The 25171-nt window shown below is 32.2% G+C and overlaps 2 protein-coding genes across 8 annotated transcripts; both read right to left on the bottom strand.

Annotated features, from left to right (window-relative positions):
• Nucleotides 1-6: 6 nt before the first annotated feature.
• Nucleotides 7-18527, bottom strand: LOC105145619 (popeye domain-containing protein 1-B). Of its 7 annotated transcripts, none has more exons than XM_087416785.1 (8): nucleotides 18386-18527; nucleotides 16728-17055; nucleotides 6751-6953; nucleotides 5962-6309; nucleotides 5015-5412; nucleotides 4288-4709; nucleotides 3706-3974; nucleotides 7-2135 (listed from the first exon to the last, which is right to left on the bottom strand). In XM_087416785.1, the coding sequence occupies exons 4-8, from the start codon at nucleotides 6295-6297 to the stop codon at nucleotides 2112-2114; spliced, it is 1449 nt and encodes a 482-aa protein (XP_087272911.1). In that variant the 5' UTR covers nucleotides 6298-6309; nucleotides 6751-6953; nucleotides 16728-17055; nucleotides 18386-18527; the 3' UTR covers nucleotides 7-2111. The 7 variants fall into 7 exon arrangements, with proteins under 7 accessions (XP_087272911.1, XP_087272912.1, XP_087272909.1 ...); XM_087416786.1 differs by having other exon boundaries at nucleotides 5962-6345; nucleotides 6837-6953; XM_087416783.1 differs by having other exon boundaries at nucleotides 6837-6953.
• On the bottom strand, nucleotides 18024-23764 carry LOC105145621 (popeye domain-containing protein 3). Its single transcript, XM_011055302.2, has 7 exons — nucleotides 23543-23764; nucleotides 23147-23281; nucleotides 22609-22790; nucleotides 22274-22516; nucleotides 22057-22209; nucleotides 21454-21523; nucleotides 18024-20400 (listed from the first exon to the last, which is right to left on the bottom strand). The coding sequence occupies exons 1-7, from the start codon at nucleotides 23595-23597 to the stop codon at nucleotides 20228-20230; spliced, it is 1011 nt and encodes a 336-aa protein (XP_011053604.1). The 5' UTR covers nucleotides 23598-23764; the 3' UTR covers nucleotides 18024-20227.
• Nucleotides 23765-25171: the final 1407 nt, after the last annotated feature.

Here is a 25171-nt window from a genome sequence, read left to right as displayed (position 1 = left end):
TACACGTTTTTCAACGTAATTTTTATTTCTAACGTAATAGTCAACGAACATACTGTAATCATAAATAATAATTACATACAATGTCGTCGTGATGTTGATGTGTCGCTGCTGCAGTTCATCTTACGCGATTTCATTTATTTTCTTGACATAACGTCAACAAAGATCACTCAAACAGATTCTTTCTTTAGGCTCTTGTCTACGTCGGAAAATAGAACAGTCTTGCAAACATAAGAATTTTCTGTATGCGCAATTTAGAGAGTTCTAAAATTAATTCTAAAAGTAATTTAACAAATCTAATATTAATAAAATTTTAAATATTACAGCAAATATTATAAGAATTAACAAAGTTATAGTAACTCAGTCTTCTTCAAATTTTGATTATTACAAATGTATAAAGTTTCTATATATGTTACACATTGTATATATATATAAATTCAATTTTCGCGAAAACAATTACATAATGACAGAATACTACAACAATCTAATTTGGTAAAAATAAATTTTACTTTAAACAATGATGATCTTTTCCGACGTGTGCGCCTCTTAAAACTTCATACAATCCTTCGTAACGTTACAATATTCTACAACCATTTTTGTGTTTAACATTTACACTTGATTCTACACAGCCGTTTTTATTAATTTTATTCCATTTACGTTTTTTTGTTTAATCGTTTGTGCGTCTTTATTGATCTTCTACGGCTTCACTCTCACACGCGGTGATTATATAAACATAGAAACATACAAACACACATGTTTTTTTTCTTCTACGTGTCACACACGACGCATATTAGCTTTTCTTTCGTTTAATCTGCGCGAATAATTAAACTTTGCTTTTTATAATTTGCATCTCGCCATTAACTACGATTTTCGAAGCACTTTATTGCAGGTTTCTTTTTTTTTTTTTTTTTTTAACAAAGCACTTATCTGTTTTTATTACACCCGGATCATTCGGCTGGTTTTTTCATTTCATCTTTATTTTTTTCTGTTTATTTATTTTACAATTGATTAAGGAATGTGCAAATGCAATTTTCTGTTCACAAATTGCTGCGTGTTTTCTCGAAATATTATATTTATCGTGAATGCGCATTTTATGCACTAATTTTATACAACAATCCCGACTTGTTTACGCTGTTTGGATGTCCTTCATTAATAATACATAGCAATCAAATATTATTTTTATATTGATGTATTTTTACATTAATGCAAAATACTATTTAATTCATAGATTAAGCGATTTACCGATTATTGCTTATGTATAAATGAATAACTGGCGTTTGCTTGGAATCATTGATAAGAGAATAGGATGAAAAAAAAAATCTGTAGAATTAGGATTTTTTTTTTAATGCAAATGTATATATATCAAAATCGTTATGCGCGAAGGATATCCTAACTCGCGCAAATGCGAGATATGCGTGTATGGTTACCACGGCAGCTATTTACGCACGTGTTTTTCTTGTATGTGTATATAATCAGCGTTTCTCTGAAAGACTTAATAATTATATCCGTTGTAATCACAGTCGATGTAAAAGTGTACACAGAGGCGATGCTCATTAATATAATATAATCTATATTTAATCTTTTGTTTACGATTTCTCTCTCCTTTATTCTTACTTTTCACGTCAATGAATGAACGATTCACATTCATCTCCACCACACGATCGAATTTCGATTCATCTCTCGAAACTTTGATGGATACCCCAAACGTGATCGAAGGATATCGGAATATTTTTTTTATTTTTAACGGCCGCCATCGCGGTTTCGATTTCACACGTGCGTGCGTGTCTCTGTAAGGCGTGGCACTTGCAAGATATGAAAATCAATTGCACACGTCAAAACTACGCCCAACGACTTCTTCCACCAGCGCTCTTGCGATTTTGTGGTACCAAGAATCTTCGTGGTACCGAAGCATAATCCATGCGGTACCAAGACCGTTGCGTTCTCTCTTCCGAGGAAATAGGCCATTCATCGGTATCGTGTCCACCGGAAGTTCAAAGGGTGAGTTTTGCGGCGTGCTTTATGATGATGACAAGACCACGACGGGGCTAGGCGGAGCGTTGCGGCGACAGTGAAAGTAGAGGCACGCTGGCAGGCCCTTCCCCGTCGGGCGAGCGTCATACCGGTGTCTCGAAGGTCACCTGGAACATTTATTTTATAATTTATGATAAAGTTAGAATAAAAAAATATTAAACAATTAATTTAATTTTCTCCCTGCAGGAAGAAGCTTAAAAGATCTATTTTGATCTATTTGGAGGTGACAAGATTTCTTTCAAAATGATAACAAATAATATCAGTTGACAAGTCAAATACAAAAACAAAGAATTTTATTTAAGAATATCAGAAAATATTTAAGTAATATTAACTCTCCGGAGATGACGTCAAAATACGCAATTATTAGTGTTGGATCTGTGAGATCTACTTAATTTATATTATGTTAACTAAAAAGCACTAATTAATTTCGAAGAAATTAAAATTACTCGTATAAAAAAGAATGTGTGTGTGTGTGTGTGTGTATAATACTAGTTTAGTTATAATACTAAGTTTATTTTAGTAACACATTTAATAATTCACATTTACAGATGTAACATAAAGACGGAGAATAGAATTATTTTTTTTAAAGTGACTAGTTACTCGTTACCAAGTCTGGTTACCGACATAGTTTTCCATTATTTGATTAATTTGTGATTAATTTGATGTTTTATCTAATGAGTTTCTTCTATGATGATGTTATAAATGAAGTCCATTGGGTAAAACGTCAGGTTAAGCTTAACCACAAGTTAACTAGATAATGAAAAACCGGACTTCAAAAACTAAGTAATTAATTATTATCGTTACTAGTTACTGATTTTCAAAAGTAATTTGTAATCGTAACGTTACAAATAACTAATTACTTCCCTACATAAAGAATATAATTAAGTAGGTCCAATAGACTCATCATCAGTTTCGGAAGATTAAATCGTATCTTACACGTGCACGTATGTTAGATATCTGTTTATCAAGCTGTTAAAGTTGTTAAAATGGATTACGGTCTGCTATCTTTAGATCGGCGAAAACCTCGGTAAGCGCAAATGTACGGAGAAATGTCTACAGTTTAATACATATAAAACAGTGTAATTACATCGTTTAATGTTAGAAACTGTAATTACATCTCTAATACGATGCATTAAAGTATAGGTACTAGACAATTTAGGTTTGCTAAAGGAGAATCTAAATATCTTGATGTATTTGTGATAGATTGGGGTCCAAAGTATATTCGGACAGCAATCAGAATAGCATAAACTTATTTGTAGAAACACAAGTATACTACAGTTTGATTGTTTGGAAAGAGGAAGCGCTAATGATGGCGATAAGAAATATGTTCTCTCCCAAGCAATACAATAGGTCATTATATATAGAAAGCATAGAAAATTACTTATTAAATAAGGAAATTACATACGAAATTTTATTTTAATCATCATAATATTTGATATTAAATCTAAAAAACGTAAATAAAATGACGATTAAATCCAGAAAAAAAATGAAGCATAAAGACATCGCTCTAAAATGCACTCTTTTTTGTTAGTTCGCTTTTAAAATTCGTCTGTATCACGTTTTATTTGATTTAAAAATAGCTGCTACATTTTCCGCACCACGGGATGGCACTCGATCCTCTATCGTATCTCTATAATGAAGTCAACGTAACGAAGTTAATGAATGAAATCAACGTACCTCTCGAGTCCCTTTTCTCGAACGTTTCCTCTCGAGCTTCGGTGTTTGAGGTAGCAGGGTGTAATCGCCGCCAGTATCCCCGCTTCGCTGCCGCGCCACGGGAGGGTGGTGGGTCAGCACGGGTGCTCGCGGAGGTGGCGAGAACTGGTCACCCTGCGGCAGTAACGAGTAGCCGAGGTTTTGGCTTTGAATGAATGGCGAGGTTGGCGGAAAATGGTTCGCCACTACCGGCGCCCAGTACTGGTGGGAATACCGGGCCAAAGAACTCCCTGGGGACACACAATTATCTTGGTTAGCCTTTAAAGATTAGCCTTTTTATAATGTCCAATTTGTCACACACGAGCGAATATGTTGCTTGTATGACCGATTACGTAAATCGAATTATGAAGGTCCTGACGTAGATGATGGATTAAATTACACAAAGCGAAATATAAAATTACGATAAACACGTTCTTTGTATCTTCGTAATATAAGAGATTAATTATCAGGATCTAAATGTCTAGGATAATATAAAGTCTATGTAGAATTAAGAAACTGTTGCTTGAATCATCAAGGAAAAGAGAAATAAGTTGCGACACTTACTGTCACTACGCAAATTGCTATACTGTTTCTGCGCTTTCCAGGTCGTCGATCGAACCCTTCCGGCGGTTTCTGTATTAACGGCATCGACGCTGAGGCTTCTCGTGACCCCCCTGTAAGGATTCGACGTGGCGTTCTCACTGGCGGCCGCGACACCAGCGAGCTGCTCGTTAAGGGCATACAACTTGGACGTAATGTCCTTACCGATGAGAGTGTTGAGAACGACCTTGAGCAATGGCCTATGCCGGAGCACCCTGAGTAACTTCATTCTCGTCCAACAGATATACGTACTGGGCTCCTCGGCTAGTATCGTCACCTGGAAGACGTCGGCATCGTTTTCATGCGTGGCCTCCCATTCGGGCGAGTCGACGAATTGGTAGGCTCTGATGTAGTGCAAGTGAGTTCCGTCACAAGTTACCTTCATTCTGAAATAAGAGAAGAAACTCGGACATCGAAATTGCATGCAATACCCTTAAGCCAGACAACGCTTAATAAAATTTTCTCCAATAATAAATTAATGCAATATATGAAAAAAGATTGAATGAAGGACATGAAAGTTTTAAAATTATATTTCTCAATATTAATTTCATGAAAGCAAATATAAGATAAAAGGCATCTGTATTAATTCAATTTCAATTAGCTTTTAATTTCAATTAAGATTAGCCTTCTTTCACAAGAAATGACACCTCTAGTTTAAAAGAATTAACTTTTAACTGAAAAGAAGACCCACTTTCCACGTAAAAGAATAGACAGCCTCCTATCCGCCGGCGTGACCCCTTCCGTTGCGTAGGTCTGATCGGAATCCAACTTGAGTATTCTCGCTTCCTTTGCCAGTTCCTGGAAATGCTTCTTGCTAACCTTATAAGGCTTAAAGAGCTTCAAATAAAGTTCGGCTAGTTCGGGGCTAAGAGCCGGAGGCAGGAATCGACAGGCGAGTATCAACGAATGAATGCCGTTTAACAGACCAAGGGCCAAGCACCATAACATGGCATCTAGAGCGCATATGGTGAACCCAGCCCAGAGAGCCGCCAACATGAAACCTGCCGTGAGAAACGTGCGAAGAGCCAAGACGGAAGCCTTGAACGAGCGTGGCACCAGAAACGCAGCCGCAAAAAATAAATTTGCTGCCTGAAATTAATATAATCAATAATAAATTTAAATGATAAGAAAATATTCAAATTATTAATCCTTCATTATTCGCGTGGAGTATCAGCCTTATAAATTCGTTAAATGTATGAATTGTTTATACACACTATGTGTATTTAGCGTATATTGTTTTACAATAAAAAAAAAACATTTTTGCTTTTATTCTTATCTGAAGAATATATAGAATATTATATGTTTTTTTTTAAACATCATGAGATAATTGTTAGGTCGAATAAATTTTAAATAAGAAAATATCGTTTTTCTTAAATTGTATAATAAAACAAAAATTGAAATATAATATTGGACTTAAAAACATCCTACGCGAGTAATTGCGTTAAGAAAAATTACACGAGTAATGTAGGATTATATATAAAGAACATTCTTTCTCCAAAACTTTAAATAGAGCAAAATTTTCGTAGAATTTTTGCAAAAGACAGATTTTATTGAAAGCATTGATTATTATTTATACGCGAAGGAAAGATCTTAGAAACTTAAAAAAGAATTTAGAAATTGTTCAAAACGTATCTTCACCTGGAAGAGCTTATGCTGAGCAGCCTCCCATTCATCACAATAGCCACTCGGTAACAACACCGTCGCGTTCAGTCTCTCGGTGACATTGCTGACCTCAGTGCCATTCCAGACGTCCAACCACAGTTCCGTGTAGTTGAAATCGTCCAGTGAGTAGCCGCCCAGGTTCGACAAACCACTATAGTTAAAGGTGTAATTTTCGCTCGAATAAGTTGCTGCCGATGTTGTCGAGGTGGGAAATGGTGTCGTTGTTGAAGACGAAAGGAGGCTGCTGCCGGCCGTCGCAGGTGAATCAGTCGTGTTCGCCATTTTTTGTCGAGGGCGCGTGATACGTGCCATCACCTTTGACTCCTGTAAGTCGAACGTTGGTCCCTTCTAAATAACAATCTTTAAAAATTTAGAAGAAATGTATTTATCAATGTATTCATTTTTTTAATAAAATTCTGAAAGCCGACTATTTTCGATTTAGATAAAATTTTGTAAAAAATTTTTTCATTTTTATTTCGTGTTAAAATGAAAGCGGAAATTTAAACGGATTTTTAGCGACCCCTATGAAAAAGTCATTTTTAGAAAATAAAATAGTAAAATAAATAATATTTATATTAATTGATGAAGGGGAGGAAGTGTGCGGGATGGATCTTGCTTTGCGTGAAAAGTCGTGCTTGAACTCCATCGTTACACAGTCGTTCATTAAAAAGTTATTAACAAATAAAGCTGACAATATAAATGTGTGTTTAACTTTGTAATTTAAATTTTACGTGGAAAGTTGCAAACCCATATATCAAACTTTACTTTGCGTTAAGTGTAGGTGCAGTGGCTTTCACCCCACCTTTAGGGCTTCACCATTGAAAAACTAGACACATAAGTTTAGTTGAGACCTCGTTTTGCATAGGAAGTTGTAAATCCATATGGAACCTTGCTTTGCGTTGTAAAGTGTATGCGTATAGGTGTAGGTGCAGTGGATTTCGCCCCCTTTCTTCGGAGCACCTCCACCACTGAAAAATTAGATAGCACTAGTGTAGATCCGTGACAAATTTCTAAGGGATATTAATCCCTTCAGACTTGATTTTACAGGAATCATATTAACCGTTTTTAATTCAATTTATGTACATTTTATATTAAGTAATTCATACTATATATATTAATTTTTTTCAAGTAATTAATACTATACATAAATTTTTTTCAAAATTTTGTCTATTTTTCCAACATATACATTATTATTATTTATCAGATATTAGATATCGATCGAATTAAATAATATAAATAAGTCGAAATTAGATTTCTTGAATTAAAATTAATTTAAAAGTACAAATAAATTAGACATCGGTGCTGTAATTGGTGCGCTTAAATAAGTAACAGACCTTAATGTCTTGAAATGTATTTCACATTAATGTATTAATACATATATGTACACGTACGTTTCGATTAAATTCTAGCCTTCTTCAGCGTGGAAAAAACGATGAGTTTTCGTTTGCATTGTTAGAAATGTTCTTAAATTTTATTTTTATTAACTTTTAAGTTACACAATTTGAATTTAATTTCATGACATTAAATTTAATGTATTTATAACTAAAAAGTATATATATTTGTGTACATGTGCATAAAATTTAATGTACTTTTCATAAAATTTTATTAAAAGTATATTAAATTTCATAAATTTAATGAACATGTTCATTTCATTTAAGTAATTACTGTAACTTAATTTTCAGTTAAATCATTCATTACTTTTAATTTCGAGTTATTACTTATAATCACGAATTTCATTTACATATAAAGGAAGCTCATGATTACATTTCTAATAGTGTATGCGATCTGTATACGTAGGAACCTTTGGTTATTTCCTATATATTTTTCCATGACCAGTTAATATGCTGAATAGTCTCACGAACATTGAGACCTCAGGATCACGTGCAGAAAAATAATAATAACGCAGTATAAAGTCCAGATAAAATTATATAAAATGATGCAATGTAAAACGTCTTGTAAAGTCAATGATATAAAATTAAAAACGGATAACGATCTTGCGGATCACAAATTAAAATGCTCTTCTGCATACGTAATTCTAAGGTTTCAATTTCCATGAGATTATCCAGCATATTGACTGACCATGGAAAAATACATATGCAGATCGCATAGCGAAAATTGATTGTTTTTTCTACGCTGAAGAAGGTTAGAATTTAACACGAAATGTACGTGTACATACATGCATTAATATGAAATACATTTCAAGAGACATTAAGGTCTATTAGTTATTTAAGCGCACTAATTACAGTGCCGATTTCTAATTGCTGTAATTTATTTGTTTTTTTAAATTAGAATTAAATAATATCAACGGATAATATCTTTAAATTTTTTTATTGTAATATATACAAAGTCTGAAAAGGCTAAAATCATTTATCTAGGAATTCTTTTTATCAATAAAAATATAATGCAAACTGTATTATAAAATCTTCTTTATTCTAAGTGTAAAAAAATAAATTCATTCAATAAAAATAGTTGAGGAAATTCAGTAACCTTTTCCCTTTAATATACTTTAAGGTCAATAAAATCGATTTCACCATTAATATAAATACTTACGCTATTCATTTAACTATTTTATATTTAAAAAAACGACTTTTCTTGGCAAACGCCAAAAATTCCTTTAAGGATTTTCATTTTAACTCGAAATGAAGCTTTTTAACGTTTCGTTGAAATCAGTTTTGGAAATTCTATCTTATTGTTTTAATACTCTTTAAATTATTTACATTCTTTAAATTGTTTTAAATATTATAGTATATATTTAAGAAATATCTGATGCTATTTTCTCTAAATCTTTAAATATTATAAAATAAAGTAAAAAGTACAAAATAAAAATATAAATATCAATTTAAAATAAAAATAAAAATATCAATTTTTGAAAAATACTTTATTTATTTATGCATATCTCAAATGTTATCTCGTCTTGGGGAAAAATGTTTCATATATAATTATATAAAACGATATATATATATATATATAATAGTAACATATTTTATATATAATATTAGGTGTTGGAATTAATTCGTAGCGTTTTTTAATGAAAGAATGTTATTTATTTCACATGAGCATTAAAAAATACATTAATGAAAGTACTTCCCATCACTTGTAAAACGCTACGAATTAATTCCAACACCTAATATATTTTATATATATTTATATGATATGTCCATTGTATGTATAACATTTTTTTCCGGGATCTAAACAAGATCTAAAATCATTATTAGACGAATATTAGCCAATTAAGGTGTCACCACTTGAATTAATCTCAAATTTAAAAAAATTTATTTTCTATGAATAATTTTTTGATAATCTCCAATGTTTTCAATATGCTAGAGTCGACCTTTTATATTGGGGCATTGTATATATTCTTGCCCTTAATTTATCTAAATTATAGTTAAGCACTAGCTGTCAGATTTACAGCAGAAGCCAAAAGCAACTGAACGATTAACGTGGAATATCGATTTGACTCTTCGTGATTTGGGATGTAATATCTGAGCTTTATTATCTTCGAGGTCGCGCCATGAGGGCCTGCGTGACTTTAACGTTTCGTTTCGCCGCCGACCCAAAGATTTCGCGGGATATTTTCTAATCGAAATGGCGAAAATCTCGAAATAGCATGCAGTTAAGGATCGACTACGTCATCGCCATCAAGAAAGTCGATTTTATCCGCTTTCGAGTTGAACTGTACAGAATACCGCCGAAAATGCAGAGGCGTCCTCCAGACCGCAAAATCGGACAAAACCTCTTGGCACGTACTTCTTGGCTTTTCTAAAATACATCTTGTCTCTTCGAAGATACATCTGTGTAATTTATTAAGATACTTTTCTCAAGAACATATTGAGTTTCATATAAAACTCATTTCATATAAATTCCATTTCTTGCTTTTGCTTCGATCCAACGATCCCACGTGATTTCTTATATACTACGTAATGTGAAGCTAGCAATTTACATTTTAATAGGTTTTTTTACATTGAATAGAATGAATGCATGCAATTCTTATCCAAAATTAGAAATTTTATATTTAACAATCAATACATGAAAGTATTGATATCCATCTATGTGATAAAGATCTGCATTAAATCATGATTTTACAATTTTAAAATTGAAACTAAAATGATTTTACAATTGTTCTTTTCTTGTAAAAATAAGTTGTATGTCATTCTAATTGATTCAGTTGTTAATTCAGAATTGATTGTGACTGCAGGATAAGAAAGTCACTGGTTTGTGCAATCTTATAAGTATTAATAAAAACAATAAAATCACGTGAAAGAAAATTTCGATTGACTTGTATTGCAAAGCATGCCGTCGATACGAGCTGTGCAACCAGCCAGAAACAACCAGAAATGCCATTTAACGTCCTTTCCGCTGACACAGCACGCGCCAATAATCGTGGATCCGCTCTCAGAATGATTCAATATTATCATTCGATTTTCGATATTTCCGTCCGGGAGAATCGGTATCACGCTTCCATCTAACGGAACTACGTCAGCCTACCCAGAAATTAAGACACTCTTTCCGGCCTGATTCAACAATGCATGTAAACTCGAATCTAGGATCAAGGCAGCATGTATATTTCATTATCAGAATTTTGATTATATTCTTCTTCTGCGTTGAATATAAGAATTGAATATTCTTGCATATGATTCTGCGAAAACGATACCTGAAATGTATACCTGAAATCTATATCCGAAAGAGGACACTATTTAATTAAATATTCAAATCTGATAATTGGATTCAGTCTATTTTTACAACGATTCGTAGTACCGTAAAGAATATGGCTTGCAAATATAAATATCATTTTTAAACCTTTACTGTGACAGTTTCACTTGTACAATCTCGCTCTTCGTGAGACACTGCTCTCATTATTTTTATACAAAAGTGTTATAAATCGACGACCGAGATTCCCCAAATAAAACAGTCGATATAGAATTTATATTTAAAACAGCAGTTATATAGGTCGTATCATACCGTGAATTGTGCAGAGAAAGCTAATTATATTAAGAGCTTCAAAACCGGATATTGTTTACGCTTGATTCATCTCTGATATGGTCTAGTTTTGCCTGAGAGATTTCCTAAACACATTAACTTGATTTCACGTTTATACAATCTCTAAAGAGTTAACGTCTGCCTTCTGCAAGGGCAGCTCGTGCATTTCGTTATGCAAATCCTAATTCGCAGCTTAGGTCGCACCGCGATACAAGTTTGATCCTATCTTCATATTCTTTTGCTTTAATCTCGCCATGACGTGAACTATTCCTCGCAAAAGGAAACGCAAAGTAACTAGATAATCGGCTTTGCGAGCGAGATTTTAACTGTAGATTTTATCAACTATTGTTATACCGTGTGTGATTATTCCTATTATCTTAATATATTCTGCAGATATTTTATTTGATGTTCTAATCACCGCACAAAATTCATTCTTATTTAGAATTTTAATATTATAAATAATTATGTATATAAAAGAACAAATATATTTATTGTATGCTGTAGATGTAAAATTAATAACTAAATATTCGTGAATTATATTATATATGTTATATATGTTTAACACTTATGAAAAGTATAAGTATTACACTTTTTATTTTTATTTTTTTATCCAATTGATAAATATGTAGAAGTTACTAACGTTATACTTGCGAAGCAGCTTAAAATATATATATTTGCTTTCGTGCATGTAGACAATTACTTACAACATATTAAAATTTCATTTTTCTGTAAATAGGAAAAGAATTTGCGGTGATTAGAATGTCCGATAAAGTTTCTGTAAAATGTATTAAAATAATATATAAAATATAAGAATACTCTTGAAACATTATTAAAATGACAAATTTGAAAATAAAATTTTTTAATTTATCTCCATTTTTTAAGAGATTTTAAAAGTTCATTACTAAAGTTCGATGTTACCTGCATACATTCTTGATATATTCTTGTACCGATTAATCCATGTAATAACATCAGAGCGATAATGCGTCACACGAAACGAACGAATTTGCTGAAGATACTTCTTATGAACGGCCGAAAAGTTTCAAGGTCATCATGCCTCTGTATCGACTTAGAGCTTGTATGGTAATTAAGCACGAAAGCGGAGCTTTCGTGACTGGCTGTACTCACTATCGCCCTAGAAGACTTATTCGCGAGTTCTGCATGGGCTCGGCTGGGTCAGGGTAAATCACGTGACATCATAACAGGGTGTGGTGATTTATGTGAGGTTTTAAAAGCTTCCTTGCAACGTGTGCAGCTTGACTTTACGACGCTTCGAATTTTTACTCGCGCGACGTTTAATTTTTAAGCCATGAATCAAATATCGAAAAGAGTTTTTAGAATCGTACAAATAGTTGATGATTACTATTACAGCGTTAAAATTTTGACAAAAGTATGTAATAACTTAATTTCTATGCACAATACAATTGTCTCGTTTATGTCGACTGCTTTAAGGAATTGTATATTATATTTGAATAAATGTGTATTAATCTTTTTTTTTTAATTTAATGAACAATAAATAATTTTACTTAAAATTAACTTTAAAACTGGCAAATATTATTAAATAGTAGTAGTAATAATTAAATAGTAGAATAATAATATTTCAAAGGTCCATTAATACGTTGCGCGTGTGACGTTGAAACTCTATATTTTTATGTCGATCGTATTTTTATTTAAATTAGGTTAATTGGCTTCCTTCAATTCCAGCCAACAAATTAGCGTCGATAACGTATCGGGAAAAAAAACGAGAAAACCAATGTGTGCGCTCTCTTTTATTGCTCGTACCGTGAGTCCGTATGTAAATTGGGTCTCCTGAAAATATGAAAATAATCTTGTCGACGGGAAAGATATGGCTCGCGTGACGACAATCGCTTCCTTGCGATTTTACTTCCGTTCGCCACTTTGTTCCGACCTCGAAGATGTCAGCTTGTATAGGAAACGTTGGTTCTATTAATTTTAGAATATTTTTAGAAAATTAATGAAGTTTAATTGCAGAAAGTTTAATTTTAATCATAAATATTTCAATTTTGCACACAATACACTTTAATGTAGACATAAATGGAACCTTTCCGTATACATCTCTATATTAACTCTAGCTATACACACTGGGGTCCCCAGCGCAACTTTTTAAATCGAGATTTTTCCGCATTTCTAAATTTTTCTTTTTCTTTGAACCTATATATTTCGAAGTTTCTTAATTCTATTGACTTTTACACATTATAAGCTAGTTCCTTAATCAATTCTTCATTGATTGTAAAAAAAAAAATTAATTAAAATATATCCATTTTCACAGAAGTTAACGGTAACAAATATGGATGGGGTCTCAGGAACCCCAGTGTGTATATCTAAGGTGCAAAAAACAAGTGTGTACAGTGGGTTAAAAAGAGAAAATTTGAATGAGAAGAAATTATTCGGTTATTCACTTATTCTATTACCTAATAGAAATTCAAAAACGTTGCAAAATCGACACTGTATAAAAATGCAAATTAGGAGGGTGAAATACAACAGTGTCACGTAATCATTCCGGTGTCACGTAACCATTCTAGAATCGATCTAGAACCACCGAGAGGACACATTCTATCATTCTCGATTCGTTTTACGATGGACAGCGGCGGTTTGTCGGACAGCTTTTGAATTGGATTAAGCTGGCGTAGGGTTGGAAGCTAACCCTTCGCCCTTCAATCCTTCGATTTCCACCGAAACAAGCCAACAAGCCACATGAGACAGAGACAGATTCAACAGTGCGGCGTTTGATCGGTCAATCCAATTTATGTCGATGAGATTGCCTAACTTATTTCGTTTACTTACTTTACATAGAAATGGAATCGCCTACTTTCGAACACTAAAATTTCCTGTAATTTTTTGGCATTGTATCCACTGCACATTTTCTTTATTTGTAAATCTATGTCGGTGCATTCAATATTATTTGGAAGTTCATAAAAAATGATTAACAGATAAATAAATTTTAAGTTTTAGATAGTCTGATTAAATTATGCATAGATTAATTTAAAATAGTCATTGATTAAAATTTTTTTAATTCATTTCAACCTCTTAATTAAAATAAGAAAAAAAAATCTAAAAATGAGAATTGGTTTTTTATGAAAATTAAATACGTTTTACTGGAAATTTATAATTGAGCTGAATTTATATTTTAAATTTAATAATAAAGAAAAATAACTTATGAAACAGTGTTAACAAATGCAAATAAATCTTCTTATAAAAATGTTTGCCGAGTCAAGGTCTTCACTGGAGCACGTTGGACTTGCACTTGGATTTACGCCGGGACACTTGTTGCCCCGTCAAGCTTATCGTGAGCGAGTCCATCGCATGTAAATAGTTTTGCGCGACTTCTCGACGTCTGTCTTGTACGTGATTATTTTATAAGTCACAACTGTATGTGGCAGAGCGCATTGTCTTTTTATCATTTTGTCGCATCATTAATTGAAATCCTTCAATATCAGAAAGTTTTGATTGTGAGATATCAGCTAAAAGTATCAGTCAAACAATCAATTAAAATAAGCTAGTATCAGCCAAATACAAACAGCATGGACTGCTCCATAAAATTGATCAATAAAAATGAGAGTGATAAGTCGCGAAAACGGCCAGTTTCTATCTCTTTCTGTTCAATTAATCGCAATATTAGAAAGAGAAGATGTTTAGCCGTCTTCATGCTCCCTCTTTTTCATTTTTGTTGATTTTTAATATTATATTAGTTAGATACGAATGACGCAGCTATGCTTTATGTCTTTGAGATCAGCCAATACTATTAAACAAATTTTTGTGATATATTATTCTGTGAATACTCCTTGAAACCAAGTACAGAGAACAAAACAACAAATAACTTGATTTTTAATATTTTATAATGATTTTATACAACAAAACGACCATATTTTGCTGCAGTTTTACAAGGTAAAAGATTGTAATTTTTCAACAATATATAAGATATTATAACATCATGAATATGCATATTTATTTCTAGAACTTGGATAAGAAAAAAAATACAATTTAATGATATCAAATTTCAACCGGATATATTCCTGGATACTAATAATATCCGATTGTCCGATTGGATAGTAAAAAAAGTGTCGAATAATAATACCGGATACTTTCCAAATATCCAGTGCATCTCTATTAAAAACTGCTATATATAAAATTAGTAAAATTAATGCAAAAACATATAAATATTAAAAAAATTAAATACCCAGTAATGATATTGTCACGTTACTAACAAAATATACATGTATTATTTGATTGTCAAAGTTGATTATATTATGTCACTGCATTTACATACTTTATATAAAGTAGTCTTTTTAATGCGCAGTAATCCGGTGTATAGAATACGGATGATCGAATTCACTATAAGCCAATAGAAAGGCTAATCACAATCAACCAAGCAATAAAACTCAATCATCCCACGGCTGAAAGTAAAATTCGCAAATCGCAAAGCTACTTATCGTATAAAGTAAAAAATAAACTCTCCTAAATTCAAAGGAGAAGAAAATCGAACATACATAAGGACAATGTAATGAAATTTGCTAGAGAAAATGCGATATCGAGCTATATTATCCTTAATAGGACGATTTTAAATATTGTTTAAATAATATTTACAGGAATGAGTTTTTTAATTCTCCGGACTGTGGAGACCGAAGGTTACGGTAGAAAAGAAAGCTCTTCGATGGGGTAACGTTTACTCTTCCAGTAAACAGCCAGCCGCTGTCTATAATGTGGCGCGTGGGGTTGGCGCGAGCGCCGTACGAGAAGGGAGGGCTATCGACCCTACATCTGCCTATATCGACAGCAACGAAGGAACCACGCGGTCTGCTACATGCAACCCTCTTTCTTAAAGGCTGCTATATACTATGACACACGTGTAACGACAAATTGATTACGAAGTCTCCGTTTTGTCGAAATGCGATATCTGAAATTTAATTCGCAAATGTGTTTTTGTCCAAAATGAAAAATATTGACACGAGGCTTATATGACGCAGCTGCACGTATCAACGAGCGCTGCGTCATATCGTAAGATTCAAAATGTTGCATACACGTACATAATGTGTATATACGCAGTAGCTACACTTTTACCGCGAATGTTAAATCATTCAGAATATATCAATGTGTATTAATAGCTGCAATAATGAATATTTTCTTCCTGATGTGAAATAAATTAAATTATAAATTATAGCTACACAATTATTTAATTCGTTTAATTAAATCTTTAATGTTATATATATATTACTATAAATAATGTTTATATTACTGTAAATTTTATTTACTATTTCCACGATGTTAAGCTTCTGATGACATGACTTAGAATTGAAAGCATTCTTTTTTATAAAAGTTACTCGTTTCGATTTCTCTCGAATACTTGGAAGGTTAAGCTTCATTTCGCTCTTACACGCAGAATTCTTACGAATTGCGAAGTTAACGGTTAGTTACTTACAATCTCGTCGTTTGCTTTGCACGAACGTAAAGCAACAGGTAAATGTTCTAGCATCGCATGTCACAATTAATTTCTTTTACGTCGAGACAGCGTGAACGCGACCGATTAGAGAGATTATAACATATAAGATAGAGATCTTAATTGTTGAAAAGAATGTTTAATTCATTGTAACGCGACCTTTCACTTTTGCAAAATGGCACATTTTTTTTATCATTTCCAACTTATATATAGGATGTTCTAAGCCTGTCGTATAATCGCGCCATTTTAATATTCAATTATTAATATGCTATATTTTTAATGATTTACATAATAATACTTTTTAAGTCCTTACCTTATGGTGGATAAGCGATATGTCTTTTGGAATGTAAGATGATACACCTCAGTCTACTGTGAGTATGCGACGACAGCAGCGAACATGAAGGCGCTGAACTCTTTTTGTCCTCGTCGGAATTCGCGACGCGAACAATCATCATTCCGCGTGACACCATCACGACCGATTATTTTTTAAAGCAGGCTTACTACGTAAGAAAAGAATCACATAGATCGATCATGTAGATTATCACAAGTAAAGTCACAATAATTATATTAATAACGCGAGTTTCCCGTGAATTTGTTTTAATGAAACGTTTCTGCTTTCTTCGCCGCCCAGTCGCTGATGTCTGAAACATCATGAACGATTTACAAATCTCAGCGAGAATCTAACTTTTTCCTTAATTATTATAGAGCTAAACGAGCATTGCAATCTTGTTTCTTGATACTGTGAAGATGAGTTAACGTAAGTTACAATAAAGTTTTGATAATTAAACCATGCGAAACGATTATAAGCGCCGTCTTTTTCTTATTTAATCCCTTTTTAATTATAGAATTTAATTAATATAAATAAATGATTTTTCAAAATAAACATTTTTTGTTTTTTAAATATAGACATTAAAAAATAAGAAGAATAAAAGCAAAAAACAAAGAGGAAAAAATGAAAAATCATCTATTTTTCAATTTATTTCAATTTTAAATATTCAAATCGTTTATAAAATATTACAGTTTTATTTTTTGATTAATTTAAACCAAAAAAGTTTTTAAGAGGATTAAAATGTCTGTCTATTAACTATTAAGTATAGCTAACAAATTAAAAATTTTAATCTTTGAATTTGAGTTGCAATAGTTCAGCTTTCTATTAATTTAGAATAGCTTAAAAAATATACATATGTTACAAATGAAAGAAAGATCATCATTTGATTACGGAGCATTACGAAGCACAAACTCTCATCTGTCATCGGCAATGACAGATAACTTGCCAACTTTCCATTTATAACCCAATTATGCTTTGCTGACTAATACACAACGTAGCACAAACTCAAACGACTGTTATTACTCTTTGTAACCCACGCGAAAGTCTCTAAACACAGATTATCCTTTTCGGTATCTCGTAAGTCCCATAAGTACCTAATATCAGATGTTCTTGCATCAGCTGCAGAACTATCAGAATTAATCTCTATGAACTTGCTTACGTAAAAAACTAGAATTACTAAACAAAAAGATGTATTCTGACATAATATGCAGCAGCCAGTATTACTTTTAATCAATAGCGATTACATATTATTTTTCACTTTCTTTTTTCATTTTCCCTCTCTCTATATAAAATTTTTCTGAAACTTTTTTATTTATTTTGCTGTATTGAGCTTAAAGCAACCTGAATGAATAAACAATATATTGTATATTGCTGAGACTCTTAGAGCAACAATTACGCATCCAAGATGCATGTTTTCATTACGCTATTGATCAATAATAATCACACATTATGCTCATCAGCTCTCTCATTCGTGATTTTATGAATCTCCCGCGCGACTACAGTAATGCACACTGCAAGTCCAGCAGCGAGATCATTACTCTCAGTACTCTCTCCTCTGGTAGCTTCACTGAAAGTTGCTCAAAAATGCGCGACAGCATCTTTTTCCCCTCACCTCCTCTTTCTTCCCTCTGTACTCAACATACCAGATATTTCGTCCGCTTGTCAGCAGGGATATGGCAACATCTCCAGTCTGGAAAACGGGTTGCATTCTTCACTGGAGCACTGTTTACACGACAGGTTGGACGCCATGGTCACTGTTGTCAGAAACGAGGAGAAGCAGTCCTCAGGGACGGCATGTCCTTCGTCCTGTCGATGGTGACGGTGACGGTGGTGTTCTTGTGTTCTTTCCACGGTATCCTACTTGCGGAACGCGGTCTCATCGATGGGAGGACGCAACACAAAGGACGACGGCCACTTGTACGCTCATCTCCGCGCGGAATCTCCTCTTGCCGACGTACGCGCACATTCAGAATACGCCAGTCAGCTTTGTTCTCTTGTTGGTCACCCCGCAAAGCTTTTCTCACCCCTTTTTCCGCTTCCCCTCTTCATCTGCCCACCTGTCCACCTTCAACCCCCTCGCTCGATCGCGCTCAAGCGCGCGTCCCTCTCGCTCTTAGCCGCCCTGATCTGAGGGCGCGAAACTGCACACTCCGGGGGTTGCACTCCGCACGATGACGCGCCTCTGGAGGCTCTCGCGACACTAAACTACCCTTGGAACTAGCACCACGCCCTCCGCGTAGATGGCACCACCGCTCGTTAACCCCCTTTTCGAGGCCAAAGCAACTACTATTAACAATAAGTCTCATTCGAGAGTCCTTCATGTGCTCTATTAACCATGGTGCTTTCTCTCTCGTTCTCTTTTTCTGTTTTTCTATCTTCTTACTCGTTTCTATCTTCTTATTCGGTCCTTTTACATATAGTTTCTTCTCTGCTCAAATTTAGTTCTTTTTCGTGATAAATATAAGTGGTTATAAAAGAATAAAATTTTGCAGAGGTTGAAGAAAATAACTTTTAAATTTAACTTTTTAAATTAAATTAATATTATAATTAAAGAATATAAATATGCAAATATATAATAATAATTTATTTAAATATTTTATTTAAATATTTTTAAAAAGAGACAAGTTTGATTATCATAATTTTCCTTTCTTGATATGTTTTTATTGGAAATATCCAGATATAACGAATGAATGTGTAAAATGGAATCAATGTAATGAGAAAATTAACGAAGTATTCTCTTTTCAATATCAGTATATTCTTATTTATTTTGTTATAAATAATTTTTTGAAGTTTAGTTAATTAAATATGTAGATATTTCTTTTACATTTTTAGTAAAAAACTTTTTTAGGTAAGAAATTCTAGATTTTTGCTAAGTTCGATTCTTTGATCGACTTCAATATTTACAAAAACATTATAGGCGCATTTTTATAATGTATTTACTTATAACATTGGATTTATTTAACGCTTGTTTTTTTTTCCAAAAATTCTTAGAATACTTTCGTAAGCACTGTTTTGTTTCCTGTTTTATGGACTAGAATTTTCATTCTTCGAAAGCATCGTATGATATTTACAGATATGTACATAGTATTAAATTTACATTAGCTGCTTTTCAAAAGGTGCGAATTCGTTGCGAATTTCGTTGCTAGGCAACAAATCTACAGTGCACAACATCATGATTATAATATTGCGATCAGTAAAGGAATGTAATCCTTTGAGTTTTATAATGGTTCTAATTTTAACGAAATTTAAACGTTAGTTAATTATGGAATAACATTAAAAATCTGTAACTTTATATTAGCAAATTAAAATCCACAAATATGTATTAAACGGAAGCTAAAGGATTTGTGCTATTTTTTTTATTGCTAGTCATCATATGATGACGGCCAGCTCTCCGCGTTTTTGTAATCAAAGGCCTGTATATCGTGTTCGAAGTCATCGGCGTCATCCATCATTAAATTCTCGTGATTCGAGTAGTTGGCGTAATGCTATTCTTCGTCAACGATCTCGCAGCTGTGATATTTGCTGGAGGAGTCAAGCCAGCTCTCCACACCGCTGGAAGCTAAGTCATCACAAGACGGCAGCTCCGGAAGAGGTTCCATACTCGGTACGCCCTTCTTCGCCAAATCATTGGCTGCACGTTCCTTGGATTTCTTATTAACTGAAATAAACGATCATTCAATGAGATAGTTGATTAATATGTGTATATATATATAGGGTATTCTAAAAGTAATGATCTTTCGCACAGAGATAGAATGAACTAAACTGAGAAAAAAAGTTCTCTACCTCTCATTTTGCAATTTTCGCAATAATTAACAAGATATTAATTACTAAAAATTGCCAAAAATTGAGTTTCAATAATTTTTTACTCGAATACTATCAACTTTACAGAAAATTTGCAAGAGAAGAGAAAATGTTTATTTTCTTCTTATAGAGCTAAGATTTTTTTCAGAATTTTTTATCAACTTTTTAGTACTACATTTTCTTATTTTTATAAAAAAATATGAGAAAATATGGTATTAAAAAATTCTGAAAAAATTCTAAAAAAAGTTCTTAGAGCTTTATGAGAAGAAAATAAACAATTTTTGTCTCTTGCAGTTTTTCTGTAAAGTTGATAGTATTTGAGTAAAAAATTATTGAAAAACCAATTTTCGATAATTTTTAGCAAATCTTGTTAACGATTGCGAAAATTGTAAAACGATAGAGGACTTTTCTTCTTAATTTAGTCCATTTTATCCCTGTGCGAAAGATTTATCGTTACTTTTAGAACACTCTGTATACATAAATTAAGACAACACGAAATATAGAAAGATAATTCCTTTTTTTTTTAATTTCTTCTATTATACATAAAACAGTACATAATACAGGCTACTTCCTTTTAAGAAACATAATTCTTTTAAGGACACAAACGTCATTTCTTCTTGATATTCAGTGAATAACAAAGACAGAACAACATTTGTACGATTTTATATAATGATCGACTCTCATATAGCACAGAACTTGCAGCAATAATGCTGCGACATGCAATATTACTGCAATGTTGCAGTATTGTTGCTGTAACTTTTGTGCTGTAGGAGCTGTGTTTCTTAAAAGGAAAGCAATCTTGAGTTCAATTTGACCTTATTGTTAGTTAATAAGTATATTGTTAGACGTCGATGTTGTTTCTTTCTTGCAATCAGGATTTGCTTGTAAGCTCAAAGGCTCCTATACTTACCGTTGATCCCTAAGCTGGCACTAATAGAAGGAAGACGAATGTCCAAGTGTGATCCTTTGTTATTAATTATCTAAAATTGTAATAAGATCAAAATACAATTGAAGAATAAAATTATAGGAAAAAGACTTTATATTTAAAAAAAATGATTAATATTATAAATATTATTACATATTAAATATTATAGAAACAATTAGATTTAATAAAAGATAGATAGATAAATAAAAAACATACAAAATAAATTGAAATTAAGAAAAAATTATAATTATGACATTTGAACAGTAAATAATATAAAATCTAAAAATTAAATATAAAAAAGAAAAGGTATATAACAAATATAAAAGCAAAATGAAATAAAATGACAGAAACACAGTAAATACACAGTAAAATAAAAAGAAAAGAAAAACAAAAGCGAAATAAAATAAGGAATGAGATGAATAAAATAACAATGAGATAAATAATTTTAAAAAATAATGCAAATGGACGAGCTGCAGAGAAAGAAAGAGAGAAAGAGAGAAGAGAAAAAGGAAGAGCTTTATGATAAAATATTAACTCAATTTTAAAGTAAAAATGATAATTTTTGTATAATTACTTTTAAAAGAGTACCTTATTGTTCATTGCATATAGCTTCGTTGCGATATCCCGTGCCACTAGCGTAGTTAAAACAGTTGCAAGATAGGTTTCCTTCACTAGCAAATATTCCAAGGCTGATCGTTGCCAATACAAATATCTGCAGGAACTTGCCGCTATGATGGATACCTGAAACATTTAATTTGACTTAGAAATTTCAATGATTAAAATGAAAAATTAATTGAAATCATACCTTAAATTTATCATCGACGGAAGCTCGAGAGCTTTCGAATTCCGGTGAATCCAAAAATTCACATGGCAGTATCGGATGTAGAAAACCATTGATTTCGTTCAAGACGTTGACTTTTCCAGTGAGTAGCAAGCCTAATCTGTCTGTTCTTGTTAGATTCTGCATCGCGTACGCCTCACCAGCATGAAGAGACATTATCGTCGCAAATTCTGGAGATACCAATCGCTTGAATTGTATTCGTGAGACCTACGTAAATTTAAAGTTAAAGGAAAAAGCTAAGTTAAAGAAAATTAATCCTGAAGCGCATTGCAAAAACTTCTTTCTTCCAAAAAACTTACTTTGAAAGGATAGAAGAGCGTGTGATAAGCTTCTTCCAATTCGGGATCAAATCTGATAGGTCTCATTTGATAAATAATATATACTAATTGACCGATATTCAGTAATAAAAAACTAAAATTCCAGGAGAAGATATCTGGTGCGCAGATTACGTGCCAAGCCCATCCCGATAGCAACATGAAACCTAGAAATAAATAATAGGATCAAGAAAAAATCCAGATAGCTATGTTTAAAATAGAGACATAAGATGTCTTACAAACATCTTTAAGACGTCTTATGTCTCGAACTTTGAATACACACACACACACACACACGCACACGCGCACACACACACACACACACACACACAGAGTGTTGTCTCTGCGAAATTTATTTAATTGAATTTTAATGAAATGAAATTATCATTTTTTAATAAGATTTATTATATGTATAGTACAGAATTAGTTCCACATAAAAAATTTACAATATAAAACCACTACGTATTCTTTTCATCGCCCATAATATATATTCCATAATATAAATAATTAACTAATTACTTACCTATTATTAGCACCGAATGCATGAACAAAATTCCCTTTTTCGAGGACGGCGCCGAGTACGACAATGCGAAGCAAAAATTCGCCAATTGGAATAAAATGTGTTGAGGCTGTTGCCACAAACAGAGTGCGGGGTTTCCTTGAAAAGGAGAAAGAAGAATCGATAATTTGATTTATTGCTTTTCATAAACTTTCTATTCATATAAACGCGGCAATATTTCTACCGTGCGCAACGTCTTTCATTCATAAGGCAAGCAACCCTCGTTAACACGTTTTTGCGTCTTTATTTAAAAAATCGAAGATGTTACTTATTTTACATGTTTTTAACAAATAAGAATTTTTTAATATGAAAGAATAAATCTCGCTTACAAATGCTAGAATTCTTTTCTCTGGAACTCACCAACAGAAGTGCTGTTGTACGATGGCAAAGGATCACGACCCAGCCCGGGACTCATTTTCGTCAAAGCAGAAATACGTTATTATGGGTTAAAATATGCTATTACAGATACGAAGATCGACTGTTCATATTCAATGATATTTTCTCAGACGAGAGCTTGGTGTATTTTCACCCCTCGCACATGCGGATACTGAAAGATTTTCCTCAGGGCGCATGTGCTAATTTCACAGGATCGATATTGTTTCCCGTCGGTCCGAAGAGATTAAATGTGTAATTTTACAGTACCGATTTGCGATAAAGAAAAATCATATGGTAATACATAGGATACGCACACACACACACACACACACACATACAAACACACACATATATATATATATGTATAAATTTATTTTACAAAAATATATTTTTCCTTTTATTGGAATAATGTGTGTGTGTGTGTGCGTGTGTAATGTTTCTTAAATAATAATCATATAGTAGTACTATCCCTAATAAAAAACTAAATCAAAAAGATCTTTACCATTTTGTATTTTTTGCAATACTTTTTTTGGTTACCCAATGAGCAAAATGTCTAAAATCGACGCATAAAATAATTTTAAAATATCTTTATGAGTTCTGCGAAACATCTTCAAAATATTTCACAAAGGACATTGAAAAATTAAAATTGTCTTATGCATTGATTTTATCTGTTTATTCGGCAATCTTTAGAAATTAATATCTTGTTATAACTATTGCAAAAATTGCAAAATGGTAGGACTTTTCAACTCAGATTTTTTTATCAAAAATAGCACTATATGATTAATAAGCATTATTATTTAAGATATTCCTTGTATAATACACATTATTGTTTATAATTTTTTCACATTTCACAAAAAGTTAAGTAGCTCGAAAAATAATCATAGAGAATTAAGTTTTCAAAAAACGCATTTTAAAGATGAGATACAGAGCTAAATTAATAAATTTAAATTTATTTTCTTATATTGTTTCTACAATATTTTGTATCCAAGTCAATTTAATTTATTCTTTGTAAAATAAAACGAATTTCCTATGAGAAAAATTTGATGAGATTCCATTTGCCAATAAAATATAAAGAATTTATTAATGTTGACACATTTTTTTTTCAACTCCGTAGCGTTTTTCAAATCATAGTCTATTCTTACTTTAAATATAATATAAGTATATTCCTTAAGTACAATGTTTTAAGATGCTAATATAGCTGTGTGATTGGATTATGATATCTTCAGACTGTACTTAAAGGACGGTCTTAAATATAAAAATCGATGATTATAAATACTGACCAATATAACTTTCTCAATTTATAAAATAGATGAATGTAATAATTGATAATTGATCCGCAATGTAATCAATTATAATTATTAAGATCGTTTTACTTATTGAAAATGACCCGAGAAAAACGTAGGATCGAAATATTTTTTTTTAATTGCCTTTGGTTCATATTCATCTGAACATCTACAGTTGACTCTTAATATTTGTAATTCTATGTGTGTTTTTTTAATATTATTATTAATGCCTATCCTCATTCTTTTTGCTTTATCTAATTACATAAAATTACATTAATTACATAAAATTGTTTTTTCTAGGGATGCACCGAATATCCGAAAAGTATACGGT

Source organism: Acromyrmex echinatior, chromosome 2 (assembly GCF_024713525.1).
Source record: "Acromyrmex echinatior isolate Ae372 chromosome 2, ASM2471352v2, whole genome shotgun sequence".
In the NCBI taxonomy this organism is placed as follows: domain Eukaryota; kingdom Metazoa; phylum Arthropoda; class Insecta; order Hymenoptera; family Formicidae; genus Acromyrmex; species Acromyrmex echinatior.
The sequence above is the reverse complement of the archived record's forward strand: the minus strand, read 5'-3'. Positions and strand labels throughout refer to the sequence as shown.

What these genes read in the sequence shown, in the direction of transcription:
- LOC105145619 (XM_087416783.1), bottom strand. Translation starts at nt 6,866, where the DNA reads ATGGATTTACAACTTCCTATGCAAAACGAG. An exon ending in AACTTCCTATGCAAAACGAG is followed by an intron (nt 6,310 to 6,836) that starts GTCTCAACTAAA and finishes TTCGACTTACAG; the next exon opens with GAGTCAAAGGTGATGGCACG. An exon ending in CTCAGCATAAGCTCTTCCAG is followed by an intron (nt 5,413 to 5,961) that starts GTGAAGATACGT and finishes TATTAATTTCAG; the next exon opens with GCAGCAAATTTATTTTTTGC.
- LOC105145621 (XM_011055302.2), bottom strand. Translation starts at nt 23,597, where the DNA reads ATGAGTCCCGGGCTGGGTCGTGATCCTTTGCCATCGTACAACAGCACT. An exon ending in GCATTCGGTGCTAATAATAG is followed by an intron (nt 22,791 to 23,146) that starts GTAAGTAATTAG and finishes ATTTATTTCTAG; the next exon opens with GTTTCATGTTGCTATCGGGA. An exon ending in TGCCAGCTTAGGGATCAACG is followed by an intron (nt 20,401 to 21,453) that starts GTAAGTATAGGA and finishes CGTTTATTTCAG; the next exon opens with TTAATAAGAAATCCAAGGAA.